We start from the raw sequence: 16,021 nt of genomic DNA on the forward strand, positions 1-16,021 counted from the left end.
CATAAAGTGGATTTGAAATTTAAAACATATCCTAATAATTCCATGATTTATTCTATTAACTTGCAAGATCTTGGAGAGAAAAAGCTTGTATTAGTCTGCAGAATCCTCACCGTTTCAAAGGCGGTAGTGGATCAAAAAAAAAAAGGAAGTAGCCAGAAATTAGGGGTCAAAAATAACTCCAAGAAATGAAACTTTTATTGTTCGTAGAGGATGACATGCGGGACCCATGAGCCAGCAGCTTACTCAACGTTTCAAAGGCGGCATGAGATCGGAAGAAAAAGGCAAGTGACCAAATATCCGGAGCCAAAAATAATCCAAGAAATGAAACTTATTGTACATAGAGGATGACATGCGGGTCCCACTTTGCAAGCGAGCGGTTTCAGCGTTTCAAATGCGGTTTGAGATCAAAAGAAAAAGAAAGTAGCCAGAAATTAGGGGGTAAAAAACTCCAAAAAAAGAAAGTTGATTGTACATAGAGGATGACATGCGGGTCCCATGAGTCGGCAGCTTACTCAACGTTTCCAAGGCGGCAGGGGATCAAAAGAAAAAGGAAATAGCCAAAAATCAGAGGTGAAAAAAAAACCAAGAAAAGAAATTTTATAGTACATAGAGGATGACATGCGGGTCCCATGAGCCAGCAGAGTCCTCAACGTTTTCAAAGGCCGGTGGGGATCAAAAGAAAAAGGCAAATAGCCGGAAATTAGGGGTAAACAATAAATCCAACAAAGGAAAGGTTTATTGTTCATAGATGCTTGACATGTGGGACCCATGAGCCAGCAGCGCCAAGGCAAGTGACCAAAAATCAGGGGTAAAAAAATCCAAGAAAATAAACTTTATTGTACATAGAGGATGACATGTGGGTCCCATGAGCCAGCACCTTACTCAACGTTTCGGAGGTGGCTTGAGATCGAAAGAAAAAGGAAAGTGACCGAATATCAGGAGCTAAAAATAATCCAAGAAAGGAAACTTTTATTGTACATAGAGGTTGACATATGGGTCCCACTAATACAAGCTCTTTCGCTCGAAGATCTTGCAAGGTTATTGTACATAGAGGATGACATGCGGGCCCCATGTGCCAGCAGCTTACTCAATGTTTCCAAGGCGGCAGTGGATCAAAAGAAAAAGGAAATAGCCAAAATCAGAGGGTGAAAAATAAATCCAACAAAGGAGAGGTTTATTGTCCATGGAGGCTGACATCTGGGACCCACGAGCCAGCAGCGTCCTCTACGTTTAGAAGGCGACTGGGGATCGAAAGAAAAAGGCAAATAGCCAGAAATTAGGGGTACAAAATAACTCCAAGAAAGGAAGTGTTTATTGTTCATAGAGGTCGACATGTGGGACCCATGAGCCGAGCAAAGTCTTCAACGTTTCAAAGGCGGCAGGGGATCAAAAGAAAAAGGAAGTAGCCGAAATTAGGGATAAAAAATAACTCCAAGAAAGGAAACTTTTATTGTTCATAGAGGATGACATGCGGGACCCATGCTCCAGCGAGCTTCCTCAACGTTTCAAAGGCGGCATGAGATCGAAAGAAAAAGGCAAGTGACCAAATATCAGGACCCGAAAATAATCGAAGAAAGAAATTTTATTGTACATAGAGGATGACATGCGGGACCCATTTAGCAGCAGCGGTCTCAACGTTTCCAAGGCGGCACGGGATCAAAAGAAAAAGGAAGTAGCCAGAAATTAGGGTTCAAAAATAACTCCAAGAAAGGAAACTTTTATTGTTCGTAGAGGATGACATGCGGGACCCATGAGCCAGCAGCTTACTCAACGTTTCAAAGGCGGCATGAGATCGAAAGAAAAAGGCAAGTGACAAAATATCAGGAGACAAAGATAATCCAAGAAAAGAAAACTTTATTGTACATAGAGGATGACATGCGGGTCCCATTTAGCGGCAGCGGTCTCAACGTTTCAAATGCGGCTTGAGATCAAAAGAAAAAGAAAGTAGCCAGAAATTAGGGGTAAAAAAACTCCAAGAAAGGAAAGTTTTATCGATGAGCCAACAGAGTCCTCAACGTTTCAAAGGCGGCAGGGGATCAAAAGAAAAAGGAAATAGCCGAAAATCAGAGGGTGAAAAAAAAACCAAGAAAATGAACTTTTATAGTACATAGAGGATGACATGTGGGTCCCATGAGCCAGCAGGTTTTTCAACGTTTCAAACGTGGCATGAGATCGAAAGAAAAAGGCAAGTGACCAAATATCTGGATCCAAAAATAATTCAAGAAAAGAAACTTGATTGTACATAGAGTATGACATGCGGGTCCCATTTAGCGACAGCGGTATCACCGTTTGAGAGGCGGCAGGGGATCGAAAGAAAAAGGCAAGTGACCAAATATGAGGTGCCAAAAAAATCGAAGAAAAGAAAGTTTTATTGTACATAGAGGATGACATGCGGGTCCCATGGGCCGAGCAGGTTTTTCAACGTTTCAAACGTGGCATGAGATCGAAAGAAAAAGGCAAGTGACCAAATATCAGGAGCCAAATATAATCTAAGAAAAGAAATTTTACTGTACATAGAGGATGACATGCGGGTCCCATTTTGCAGCAGCGGTCTCACCGTTTGAGAGGCGGCACGAGAACCAAAAGAAAAATGAAGTAGCCGAAATCGGGGGTGAAAAAAATCCAAGAAGAAAGATTTCAATTGGGCTGCATCCGGACATCTGGGCCTTCGAACTATCCCGCTAGGCCTTTTGACTCGTACAATTTCAGCCCACTCCAAAACAGGAAAGTTCCGAATTTTCTAAAAAAACAGGAAAGTCCTATGCTTCGCAAAGACAAAAAAACAAGGAGATTCAACATATAAGTTTGTTTATGTAAAAATAAAGATTTAGTTATCCGTTTGAAATAGCTCAGAGCGCAATACATTGTTTATTGTCTGCAAAATAATCAAGATATCATATGTTTCTTGTACGGGGAGGCTGACATCGGGGACCCATGAGCCAACAGCGTCGTCAACGTTTTAAAGGCGGCGGGGGATGGAAAGAAAAAATAAACCAAAAATCTGTTGGTAAAAAATCCAAGAAAAGAAACATTTTCGTTACGAGAGGATGACATGCGGGACCCATGAGGCAGCGAGCATCCTCGGCGTTTATTGTTCATAGAGGTTGACATGTGGGACCCGTGAGCCGGCAGCGTCCTCAACGTTTTAAAGGCTGCAGGTGATCGAAAGAAAAAATAAGCCAAAAATCGTTTGGTCAACAAAATCCAAGAAAATAAACATTTACCGTTACGAGAGGATGACATGCGGGACCCATGAGGCAGCGAGCATCCTCAACGATTCCAAGGCGGCGGGGAAATATCCGAGAAATTAATTAGGGGTTCAAAATAAATCCATCAAAGGAAACTTTTATTGTTCATAGAGGATGACATGTGGGACCGACCCGCCAACGACGTCCTCATCGTTTCGAGAGGGGCGGGAGATCAAAAGAAAAAGGAAAATAGCCGGAAATTAGGGGTAAAAAATAACTCCAAGAAAGGAAACTTTTATTGTTCGTAGAGGATGACATGCGGGACCCATGAGCCGGCGGCTTACTCAACGTTTCAAAGGCGGCATGAGATCGAAAGAAAAAGGCAAGTGACAAAATATCGGGAGCCAAAGATAATCCAAGAAAAGAAACTTTATTGTACGTAGAGGATGACATGCGGGTCCCATTTAGCGACAGCGGTCTCAACGTTTCAAATGCGGCTTGAGATCAAAAGAAAAAGAAAGTTGATTGTACATAGAGGATGACATGCGGGTCCCATGAGTCGGCAGCTTACCCAACGTTTCCAAGGCGGCAGGGGATCAAAAGAAAAAGGAAATAGCCAAAAATCAGAGGGTGAAAAAAAATAAAGAAAATAAACATTTATAGCACATAGAGGATGACATGCGGGTCCCATGAGCCAGAAGGTTCCTCAACGTTTCAAACGTGGCATGAGATCAAAAGAAAAAGGCAAGTGACCAAATATGAGGAGCCAAAAATAATTCAAGAAAAGAAAGTTTTATAGTACATAGAGGATGACATGCGGGTCCCATTTAGCAGACGGCGGTATCACCGTTTGAGAGGCGGCAGGGGATCAAAAGAAAAAAGAAATTGCCAAAAATCGGAGGGTGAAAAAAAACCAAGAAAATGAACTTTTATAGTACATAGAGGATGACATGTGGGTCCCATGAGCCACGCAGGTTCCTCAACGTTTCAAACGTGGCATGAGATCGAAAGAAAAAGGCAAGTGAAAAAATATCGGGAGCCAAAAATAATTCAAGAAAAGAAAGTTTTATAGTACATAGAGGATGACATACGGGTCCCATTTAGCAACGAGCGGTATCACCGTTTGAGAGGCGGCGGGGATCGAAAGAAAAAGGCAAGTGAAAAAATATGAGGAGCCAAAAATAATTCAAGAAAAGAAAGTTTTATAGTACATAGAGGATGACATGCGGGTCCCATTTAGCGACAGCGGTATCACCGTTTGAGAGGCGGCGGGGGATCGAAAGAAAAAGGCAAGTGAAAAAATATGAGGAGCCAAAAATAATTCAAGAAAAGAAAGTTTTATAGTACATAGAGGATGACATGCGGGTCCCATTTAGCAGACAGCGGTATCATCGTTTGAGAGGCGGCGAGGGATCGAAAGAAAAAGGCAAGTGAAAAAATATGAGCAGCCAAAAATAATTCAAGAAAAGAAAGTTTTATAGTACATAGAGGATGACATGCGGGTCCCATTTAGCAGCAGCGGTATCACCGTTTGAGAGGCGGCAGGGGATCGAAAGAAAAAGGAAAGTGACCAAATTTGAGGTGCCAAAAAAACTCCAAGAAAAGAAAGTTTTATAGTACATAGAGGATGACATGCGGGTCCCATTTAGCAGCAGCGGTATCACCGTTTGAGAGGCGGCAGGGGATCGAAAGAAAAAGGCAAGTGACCAAATTTGAGGTGCCAAAAAAATCTCCAAGAAAAGAAAGTTGATTGCACATAGAGGATGACATGCGGGTCCCATTTAGCAGCAGCGATCTCAACGTTTCCAAGGCGGCAAGGGATCAAAAGAAAAAGGAAGTAGCCGGAAATCGGGGGGTCAAAAAAATCCAAGAATAGAAAGAATTTTGGTTCATAGAGGATGACATGCGGGACCCATGATCCTGCATCGTAAACGGCTCGATCGGAGAACGTTGAACGAGATGGCGCGATCGAGAAAAAAAACAATGCCGGAGAGGCTGCCATCCGGGCCCTACATCCCTCGGCGGTGCGGATTTGCGTTGACTCGGCCGGCGAACCCGAGAATTCGCGATGCACCACGTCCCGGGCCACCATACGCGACGTTTTGGCCGCTTTCGTCGGGCTAGGTGGCCTCAAAAACGAGAAAAAAAAAGTTTTGACATGCACCACGGAGGGACCAAAATCGTCGGCCATGGTACACCAGCAACCACGGCGCGACTTCAACTTCGTCGGCCATGGCAACTTTTCTTGTAGTGAATTCACTCTTCAAAGCTTTGTGAGCTTTGTCTAGTTCATCTAGATCCTTCACAAGTTTCTCATGATCAACCTCAAATTGGGCCTTTTCCTTTTTAAGCACTTTAGACTTAGCCCTAGCAAGATCTCTAGCTTTAGTGAGCTTGTTAATTTTATCTTGAGGCTCTTCAAGAGTTTCTAGCCTCTCCTCAAGAGAAGCTATAGTTTCTTGACTTGTCCTCAAGAGCATTTTTAAGAGCATGGATTTCGAGAGAGTCTTCTCTCTCTATTTGACCCTTTTTCTCAAGCATATCACTTTGTTGAGCTAAACGAACCATGAGGTTTGAAACATGCTTTTTAGTGTTACCTTGTAGGTTGAGAATGAAATCAAAATCTAGCATTTCTTGTTTCACTTTTAGACTAGCATCATCAACCCCTAGATCACTAGATATGTTAGGCATAGAGGGACTAGGAGATGATACCTCGGAGGATTTAGCCATGAGGCAACTTTCTTCCTCCACAAGAATGACCTCATTGGGGGATTCACTTGGTGATGAAGAGTTAGTGGAGAGGGAGGCAAGAGCGACCAAGCCATTAGAGGTTGCATCTTCTTCATCATCAACATCATCATCTCCGGAGGTATACTCTTCTTGAGTTGATAGCACAATAGGTGTGTCCAAGGAGGACCTTGCCATGAAGCAATGTGCATTCTTGGTATGAGGGTTCTCATTGGGAGATTCAAAGAGAGATGAAGAGGGTATGTTGGTGGTGACGATGGCGGCCAATTCCTTTGAGCTTTCTTCATCTTCATCACCACTAGAACTTTCAACTTCATCGGATGAATATTATTCCCTTGTTACTAGCACAACTCTTGAGGGCCTCTTGCCCTTCTTGGTCTTGTTGTTGTAGAACTTCTTGTTGGGGGCTTTTGAATATTTGCCCTTTGAGTCTTTGCTCTTGTCCTTGGGAATGAGCCTCCCATTATGAAGCTCTCTATTCTCATAGGGGCACTCGGCAATGAAGTGGCGCTTGTCATCACAATTGTAGCATGATCTTGTCTTTGGACCAAAGCTAGTGAACCCACTTTTGTTGTTCCTCTTGATGTTGTCTTCCTTGGCCTTGGAGGGATCAACCCAAAAGGATTTTGCATGGAAGGCCATGTGATCATGGTAGTGGCATTGCAAATCTTCCGGATAGGACATACTCCAAGATGCCCTATAAGATTCTTGATGAATCACTTCTTCAACGGAGTTGACCACCAAGGCAAGGTTGGAACCTTTTGCCATCCCAAGAGCACGATTGCGAGAATCATGAGAGGTTTCCTCAAGCACCTTGAGAGCTTGCATCTCGTGCACGACTTGTTGAGAGGTGAGAGAGGAATAGCATTCCCTCCCCACAAGAGTCTTGACATCAATGGGTACAAATGGCATCATGCATTCAATGTACTTCTCCTTGATCCAAGTGTCATTGATGTGGGTGGCACCAATAAGCCGGAAGGCATCGGCAACGGTGAGAAGTCTTCCATACATGACTTCATGATCTTCATCCGGTAGCCTCATGAACCCTTCGGCTTTATTCTTAAGAGCATTATACTTGTTCCTCCTTGTGCTCTCACTTCCAATGCAACAAGCGGCCAAGCCATCCCAAGCTTGCTTGGCGGTGGTGTAGTTCCGGACACGATGCAATTCCGGTGTCCCCACACTAGTTTGAATCATGTGTAAGGCGGTGTTGTTGAGTTGACTATCAATCGCTTCTCTTCTAGCCAGCTTGTCGGGGTTGTATGGCTTGAAGCCCTCCAAGATGATTCTCCATAGTTCATTGGAGGCACTACAAACATGAGAGCGGAACTCAAATTGCCAAGTATCGAAATTATCAATAGAAAACTTAGGTGGGTCGCCCGAATGTTCAAATGGGGATGGGGAACCGGTATATCGGGAGATAGGAAAGGTGGAGCTACTCGATTGTAGCTTTCACCTCCACTAGTTCCCCTAGGAGATGCACTGGTAGATTTGATAGTGTTTAAGTTATCACCTTCCACGGGTTTGGTAGATGAGGGTAAGTCCGAAGCCTCTCCCTCATCTAACGCACCCGTGTCTTTTACCTCTACACTAGGAGCCTTGGGAAGGGCCGGAGCCAAAAGCTCGGCAATCATCTTTTTCATGCTTTCCATTTGGGCTTCCATGGAGGACTTCAACGAATTGAAGTCTTCCATGGAGACCGTCTTGGTGGCCTCTTCCGTGGGATCCTTGTTCGGCATACTCTTAGGCGGTTAAGCCCGTAATAAGAGCCGAGGCTCTGATACCAATTGAAAGGATCGTATGCCGCACCTAGAGGGGGGGTGAATAGGTGCTAACCAATTTTTAGTTCTTTTTCAATTTAGGCTTGACACAAAAGGTAAATTCTCTAGATATGCAACTAAGTGAATTTACCTATATGACAAGGATATCAACTAAGCAAGGTATAGCTACGCAATAGGAGATAGAGTGGGATAGAGGTAACCGAGAGTGGAGCACGCGATGACACGGAGATGATTCCCGTAGTTCCCTTCCTTTGCAAGAAGGTACGTCTACGTTTGGAGGAGTGTGGTTACTACGCAAGCCAAACCAACGAGCCACGAAGGCTTCACTCGGATCTCCCGTGAGCAACGCCACGAAGGCCTAGCCCACTTCCACTAAGGGATTTCCTCGAGGCGGAAACCGGACCTTTACAAAGTTCTTGGGGCACACATCCACAACCAAATTGGAGGCTCCCAAATCTGTAACAATACAACAATCAACAACAACACATGAACAACAAATCAACTAGGGAACCAAATAGGAACACTAGCATGAGATCCCTCAAACAAGAGAGGTGGAAATGAAGAACGCTTCGGTGAGGATGTAGATCGGTGTCTTCTCCTTCGAATCTCCAAAGATCAAGAGCTTTGGTTGGGGGAGAAAGGAGATCTTGCAAATCTTGAGTTTCTTGAGGTGACTCTAATGGAGGTGGCTTGGCAGATTTCTTGTGTAATGATTGAGCAAGCAACCAAGGTAGAAGAAGGGGGGTATTTATACCTCCCCTCGAAAATGAGCCGTTGCAGCTTCCGGGGGGCCGGATATTCCGGCCTAAGTAAGGGCCGGATAATCCGCCCCCCCCCCGGATAATCCGGCCTTCGGGACAAAACTGTGACTTTATCCGGCCAAATGTCCGGCCCAATGCCAGACTTGCTTTTCTTCCAGTCCTTAGCCAAAATCGAGGGGGCCGGATATTTCCAAAATATCCGGCCCGGATATTCCGGCCCCGGTACAATACCGGGACAATATCCGGGCAAAAATCCGGCCCCTATACTGCGCTGCTTTTCCTCATGAGACTTAGCCAAAATCAGGGGGCCGGATATTTCAACAATATCCGGCCCGGATTATCCGGCCTGGCCAACTTTTTCTGATTTCTTTTGACAGACAATCAAATCCAACACACATGAATAAATACCTATGTAATCCCTGTACCACTTAAACAAACATTAGTGTATCACATATATATTGACATCAAACACACAAAACATAATGTGAGAGATGTTCTTTCAGAGAGGGCTGGCAACACTTGGCCGCACCACCAAGGGGCTCCTTGGCCGGCGCCCCAAGCCCCCCTCTCTCCCAAACACTAGCTACTACCTCCTCCTTCTCCCGCAGCGCTTACGGCGAAGCTCTGCCGGAGATCTCCACCACCACCGTCACCACACCGTCGTGCTGGCGGGATTCCGAGGAGGATCTACTACATCCGCTGCCCGCTGGAACGGGGAGAAGGACGTCGTCATCAACACCGAACGTGTGACCGAGTACGGAGGTGCTGCCCGATTGTGGCACCGTCAAGATCTTCTACGCGCTTTTGAAAGCGGCAAGTGATCGACTACATCAACCACGAGATCTAATCTCGTAGGCTTTGGAATCTTCGAGTGTTAGTCTCACATTCATCTCGTTGCTACCATCTACTAGATTAGATCTTGGCTTGTTATTCGTTCTTGCGGTAGGAATTTTTTTGTTTTCTATGCTACGAATCCCATCAGTTGCCCCATCACCGGCGCCAACCAAATCGGAGGCAAGTACTACAATCGCATCCTCGATTCTTTCAACGAGAAGAAGAACTATGGTGACTACGCCAACATACACATGAACCGGAACGAGGGCGCCCTCTCCCACTGTTGGAACATGATCAAGGCAGCGTGTAGCAAGTTCCGTGGCTACTATGAGAAGATTAAGGCCCGAAGGAGAGTGGCAAGACGACGGTGGATTGGGTATGATCTACGCCCATCTTTTTCATAATGCATTATAGTGTATTTATTTGATGATCCATCTTGTTCCATATCTTATTTTGCATCATGTATATGATCCAACTTGTTCCATATGTTGTTTTGCCCATCATGTATTGTTAGATGATCCAAGCCCTCGACATGTACAAGTTTAACCACGATGTCAAAGACTTCCCCTTCATGCATTGCTACAACAAGCTACAAGGTTGCAAGAAATGGGACGACCTCCTCCACACTCTAATGAAGGACGGGGAAGATGGGCCGGTCGATCCAGCCGATGCCTCCACCGGGCGCCCCATTGGCAACAAGAAGGCCAAGCCGAGAGGAATGTGGCGCTGGTATTGGCTGCCATGGACACCTCCCTTGAGAAGATGATCACCTCATTCTCGGTGGAGAACAAGGAAGCGGCGGATAGGTCTATCATTGTGTGAAAGGCAATCCTCGACAAGCAAGGCATGAAGATCGAGTTGGAGAGGGAGAAGGTGGAAGCGGCGAAGATGGAAGCTCACGTTGCTATCATGAAGGCCACCAACGAAGCGACGCAACTTTCGTTGGCCAAGATGTCTGAAGAATCCAAGATCTTGATGGTCGGCATGGAGAAGATGGATCCGTTGGCACGGGCGATGCACGAGATGTACCGCGAGCGCATCGGCCAAGAGGTGATGGCGGCGCGAGCTGCGTCGGCGTCTCCCCTGGCACCCTCCACGTTCATGTCTCCGCCGGCACCCTCCATGTTCATCTCTCGGCCGGCACCGACGATGTTCATGCCTCCCCCGGCGACCGTGGATCCTGTTGTTGTCACCGGGGCTCGCCGCCGATGAGGAAGTCGTCGAGGTTGAGCTGCCCGTGACCTCGTTCATCTGATCAGCTGGCTTGGAAGCCGTTTTTTGCGTCGAAGATGGTGATTTGGTGGTCGTATATTGGCCTAAACTTCATATTCGAAAACCTATTCGAATTTGGTGGCCGTGTGTTGGCTCAAACTTTAAATTCGTAAACTTATTCGAATTTTTATGTTTTTATTTGAGTTTTCAAATTTAAATCATCTATTGGGGCTGTCGTATGGAGCGCACCGGTGTGGGAGCAGCTCCCCAAATGGAGGATGATGTGCCGGCGCGCTCATACGACAGTGCCGGCGCTCCTGCTGGCGACTGTTTGTGGGCGCCGGTGGTGGAGATGCTCTAACTTTCTTATCATATTCATTTACAAAATCTGTTGCATAAATTGAAATGATTTCGGTTCTGATTATGTTGCATAAGTTGTGAAAACGTGCATGTGACGCCCACTAGTGGATCCTTTCGAAGCCGCCGGTAGAACCGCGAAATCGAAAAGGAAAATGATCTGATTCCCCCGGGGGATCGCGTCCTCCCAACCCCCGCATGCAGCACAGGACGCGTGTTCTATGGGCCCCACCTTATCGCTTCCCAGTCGATCCCCTTTCTTCCCCACGAGCCACGATCTGCGAGACAGAGGAGCGCTGCCCCAACCCCCAACTCCATGGACGACCTTGCCCGAGGCGCCGCGCTTGCGCCGGACGCCGGTGCCTCTCCCCATCGCCGTCGCCCAACCACCGCACACCCCATCGCCGGTCCCCATGGATACCTTGGCCGCACGCCCTAGATCTCGCCGCCGCGCTACCATATGCTCCCCGCTCGCCATATACCTGCCGCCGGACGCCGGATTATACCGCCGCCGGCCCGGCTCCAAGCTCGCGCGTGCCGGCCCGGCTCGTCGGACGCCGCCTCCCCGACCTTCTCCTCCGGCCAGCCTGCTCTGCGCTTGTCGCCGGCCGCCTCCCGCAGCTCCCGCTCCCTCCTAAGGCTCCACGGCGTGTTGTCGTGCTTCACCTGCCCTGCGCGCGGCCGCCGCCTTCCCCGACCAAATCCTACTGCAGCCGCCGCCTTCCCCACGCGCGGTCGACAGTTCCCCTGACTCCCGGCATGTGCAGCCCTCCGGGGTCGACGTCGCCCAAGGTCCTAGACATGGCTGCTGCTGCAAGGCGAGGCGGGGCTTGCTACAAGGGCGGCCGGGCTTTGCTACAAGGGCGGCCGGGCTTTGCTACAACAGCCGGCCTGCCTTGCTACCGGTGGTGGGCGGCGCTGCTAAGAGCGGCAGGAGGCACTGGTACAAGGGGAGGGATGTGCTACTAGTGGCTGTCATTAGTGCTACCAGCCCAGGGCGTCGATGCTACATGTGGTCGCCGCCGATGCTACCAGCGCCGCCTCCATCTCGCACTCCTTTGCTTCGTTAGAAGTTTTGCTACCTGTGGAGGCCAGTTTTGCTATTTAAGGTGTCCGGCATTGCTACTGAAGGGGGGTGTATTTTTTGCTACCATAGACATAGGGAGTTGCTACTAGCGGCTTCTGGCGTTGCTCTCCTAGATGAACGGAGTTGCTGCAATCTCGGACGGTGCTGTTGCCGGCTGCAGGCGAGGTCTTCGTTGATGTCTTAGAGAAGATTTGCAATATATGAATAAAACAATTTGCTACAATTTATTTGCGGTTTTGCTACATCTGCGTAATATGTTTGCTACGGGGTCTCCGACGAGGTCTCCAGCGAGATTCCGGCGAGCTTAGACTTTTTCTTTTACTTCATGAACGAACCGTTTTTGCTACAATGTAGCAAAAGCGGGTTATTTTTTTGCTGCCGGGAGGTGTTTTTTTGCTACATTCAGTAAAACCAGATCTAGCCGTCCAAGATGACCGATCCGACGGCTGGCGACCCGGGGGCTGGGAAATCAGATCCCCCGGGGGACGCCCAGCAGTTTCCAATCGAAAACCATTCTCGCCGTCCCGCGCTCCGAGACCCATCTGCCTTCCTGTTCCCGCCCAACTTTTATTGCCACGCCAGCGATCCGCGCCTGAACACATCTTGGCCGTCCATATCAGATGCGCCGGGCGCATCCTGTCTCTCCATCTCGGCGATCCGCGACACCGGGCGTTCCACCAATCAGAGCCCACCTCTCCCTCTCTATAAAAACAGCACCTCCGTCCTCTTCTCCCCACATCGCATCCCACCTTCCAGTACACACAAGCCACCAGCGAAATCCCCACTTTCCCCTCCCGACCTCGAAGCAGCGATGGCGCCCAAGGCCGAGAAGAAGCCGGCGGCCAAGAAGCCCGTCGAGGAGGAGCCGGCGGCGGATCCGGCGGCGAAGGCGCCTGCCGCGAAGAAGCCCAAGGCCGGGAAGAGCCTCCCGGCGGGCAAGACCGCCGCCAAGGAGGGCGGCGAGAAGAGGGGCCGCAAGAAGGGCAAGAAGAGCGTCGAGACCTACAAGATCTACATCTTCAAGGTGCTCAAGCAGGTCCACCCCGACATCGGCATCTCCTCCAAGGCCATGTCCATCATGAACTCCTTCATCAACGACATCTTCGAAAAGCTTGCCGGCGAGGCCGCCAAGCTCGCCCGCTACAACAAGAAGCCCACCATCACCTCCCGGGAGATCCAGACCTCCGTGCGCCTCGTCCTCCCCGGCGAGCTCGCCAAGCACGCCGTCTCTGAGGGCACCAAGGCCGTCACCAAGTTCACCTCATCTTAGATCTCGTTGCCTGTCTGTATCTAGCAGTAATTGTAGTTGCCTGCCGTGACTAGTGGTTGTCTGTCTCTTTCTATCTGCAAGTAGTAGTACTAATGTTGGATGGGAATCTCTGAATTTGCCAATGTTTTGTTGGCTGGTTGGTTGTGAGAACTGAATTAGTAATGAACATGCTTTTGGCAAGCTGAATTGCAAGTTGTGTCTGGTGGTAAACGTTGTTGTTGCCTCTGGTTATCTGCAAGTACTAGTAGTAGCACTAGTGCTGTATGAGTGTGCTGGAGATGCCAATGGCCTGTCTTGGTTGTAATATCTGATTTATTGATGGATCTGATTTTGTTAAACCAAGGTTCAAACCTTAAGGAAGCATTTCTGGCAGTACCTAGTTGCATACTTTTGTAACGGTTTTCAGATTCGGTATTGTCCAGTGTACAAAGATACTAGGCCTTGTACTAGATTCTGCTATGTGTTTGTGCCTTGTGGTTTTTATAATTTTAGATTCGTGGTTCTTCTTTGTCTCCATTAGATTCAGACCTCTGTCCAATTGTAGGCTCAAGTACTTGCTGTCAGTGAGCACCATTGTTGGTTAGCATGTTGAGGAGTAATAAGATCAACCCAATGGTTCGCCTTGGGGTATCTTGTTCTTGTTTTGATAGTATAACCAACTACTCTGTCTGGACTAGTTACCATTACTTATCCACTTGCAATCAGTTGAAAGCAGCTTGGTGTTCTACATAAGCATGGTACTCTGAAATTGTCTAGTGTTGCTGTCCATTTGTTGCCAGATGGTATTGTCTAAGCACGATGAAGTTCTACTGTTCTTGTTTACTCAATGGCATCACTGTTTAGTTACAAGAAGTTTGTGTGCACAATTAGCCATTACAAATATATAAGCACTAGAAGAATAACAGTTAACTGCGGCAGTTCTTATATCTATCTCTGCGACAATTTTTCGTCAGCCTGTTTTTCTGAAAATAGTAGAGCATAATGAGGTTCTGCAAATTGTAGCCCGGACATTTGCCAACCTTTTGTTGGCTCGTTGGTTGTGAGAACTGAGTTATTGATGAACATGCTTTTGGCAAATTTTATTGTAAGATGTAAGAATTTGTTGCGTGTAATCTGGTGGTAAGCGTAGTTGGCTGCTGTGAGCCTGTGACTACTGGTTGTCCTGTCTGGTTATCTGCAAGTAGTAGTAGGAGCACTAATGTTGGACGAGTGTTGCTGAAGATGCCAATGGGTTGTATTGGTTGTATGAACTGTTTTATGAACGGATATGATTTTGGTAAACTGAGTTTCAAACCGTAAGGAAGCATTTCTGCTAGTACTAATTACTGAATTATTGTGACAATTCTGAGCTTTGTGATTCTCCTGTTTGCAAGGATACTAGGCATTGCATTAATCTCTGTTATGTGTTTGTGCCTTGTGGTATTATATTTTTTTTTTAGATCCGTGGTTCTCCTCTATCTTCATTAGATTCAGAACTCTGTCCAATTGTAGGCTCATTTGCCTGTTGTTGTCAGTGAGAACCATTGTTGCTTAGCGTGTTGAGGAGTAGTAAGATCAACCGCCTTGGGGTGTCTTGCTCTTGTTTTGATATTAGAACTGACTATATGTCTGAACTACTTGCATTGCTTATCCACTTGCAGTCAGTTGCTGTTGACCTATCTGGAGCAGTCTGCTGTAATGCATAAGCATGTTACTCTGTCTGAAATTGTGCGAGTGTTGCTGTCCATTTGTTGCCGGACGGTATTGTGTAAGCAGGATAAAGTTCTACTGTTCTAGTTACTTAATAGTATCTCTGAGCATATTACTCTGAAATTGTGCGAGTCTTGCTGTCCATTTGTTGCCGGACAGTATGGTCTAAGCAGAATGAAGTTCTAGTGTTCTAGTTTACTTAATGGCATCACTGTTTAGTTACAAGAACTGCCTAGAGTTGATATTCGCCGGTGTCTTTGCCTTTTTTACATTTTGTTGGTCTAGAGCTGAGACAAAGATATTTTCTCTGAAGTTCTTTGTAGCAATGTAAGTTTTTATATAGCTGGTCCTCCCAGTCTGCTTGAGAACGCAGTTATCTGGGGAGAGTCTGTCTACTGTCATGAAGCACCGCTGTGCATTGATGTAATAATGTTCGTTGTCATTCAGAGGAGGAAGAGAGCAAACCAATTGTTGGCCTTGCCATATCTCGTCCTTTTTGTTGTACATTGCTTATGCATTAGTTATTACTATATCAGCATTTGTTGGAGCAGCTTGGTCTGCAATGTCAAATTGCGAGGGTTGCATTTCTTGCCTGGAGGAATTCGCTAACCAAGATAGCTTAGACAAACTACCTTATTGCCCCGTGCTCACTGAACAGAAGTTGAAAATCTTGCTGTGAATTTGCAGAGTAGTATTATCTATGGTTCTGAATTTGTGATAGCTGTAGTGACCTGATTCCATGCACACATATTTTGTAATAGACATTTCGATTATAGAAGTAGATGAAAGCAACGATTTCACTGCAGCAACTTTTAAGCTCTCTCAGCAGCAATTCTGTTAGTTTTCTAATGCCTTGGTTAAGTTTGGGCAGTAGGCATGAACCATTTTAGAGAATTCATATTTCTAGTCTAATAACCGTGTAGTTAGCATGAATCAACAAAGTCTCTTATTTTTCAAAGTGTCATATATACACTCTTCTTGAACTTGTTTTCTTTTCAAAAGACTAAAAGAGTGACAAATATATGGCTCATTCTATTAATTAAGCTGTTACAAAACTAAATAGAAGATGACCAAGGGAACCCATAACCCAAAAT

General features: G+C 46.7%; 1 protein-coding gene across 1 annotated transcript; it reads left to right on the plus strand.

The window, feature by feature from the left end:
* The first annotated feature begins 12,718 nt into the window (after positions 1–12,718).
* On the plus strand, positions 12,719–13,424 carry LOC124700153 (histone H2B.1-like). The gene has a single exon (XM_047232322.1). The coding sequence runs from the start codon at positions 12,780–12,782 to the stop codon at positions 13,236–13,238; it is 459 nt and encodes a 152-aa protein (XP_047088278.1). The 5' UTR covers positions 12,719–12,779; the 3' UTR covers positions 13,239–13,424.
* The last annotated feature ends 2,597 nt before the right edge of the window (positions 13,425–16,021 follow it).

This window comes from Lolium rigidum, chromosome 3 (assembly GCF_022539505.1).
Source record: "Lolium rigidum isolate FL_2022 chromosome 3, APGP_CSIRO_Lrig_0.1, whole genome shotgun sequence".
NCBI lineage: Eukaryota > Viridiplantae > Streptophyta > Magnoliopsida > Poales > Poaceae > Lolium > Lolium rigidum.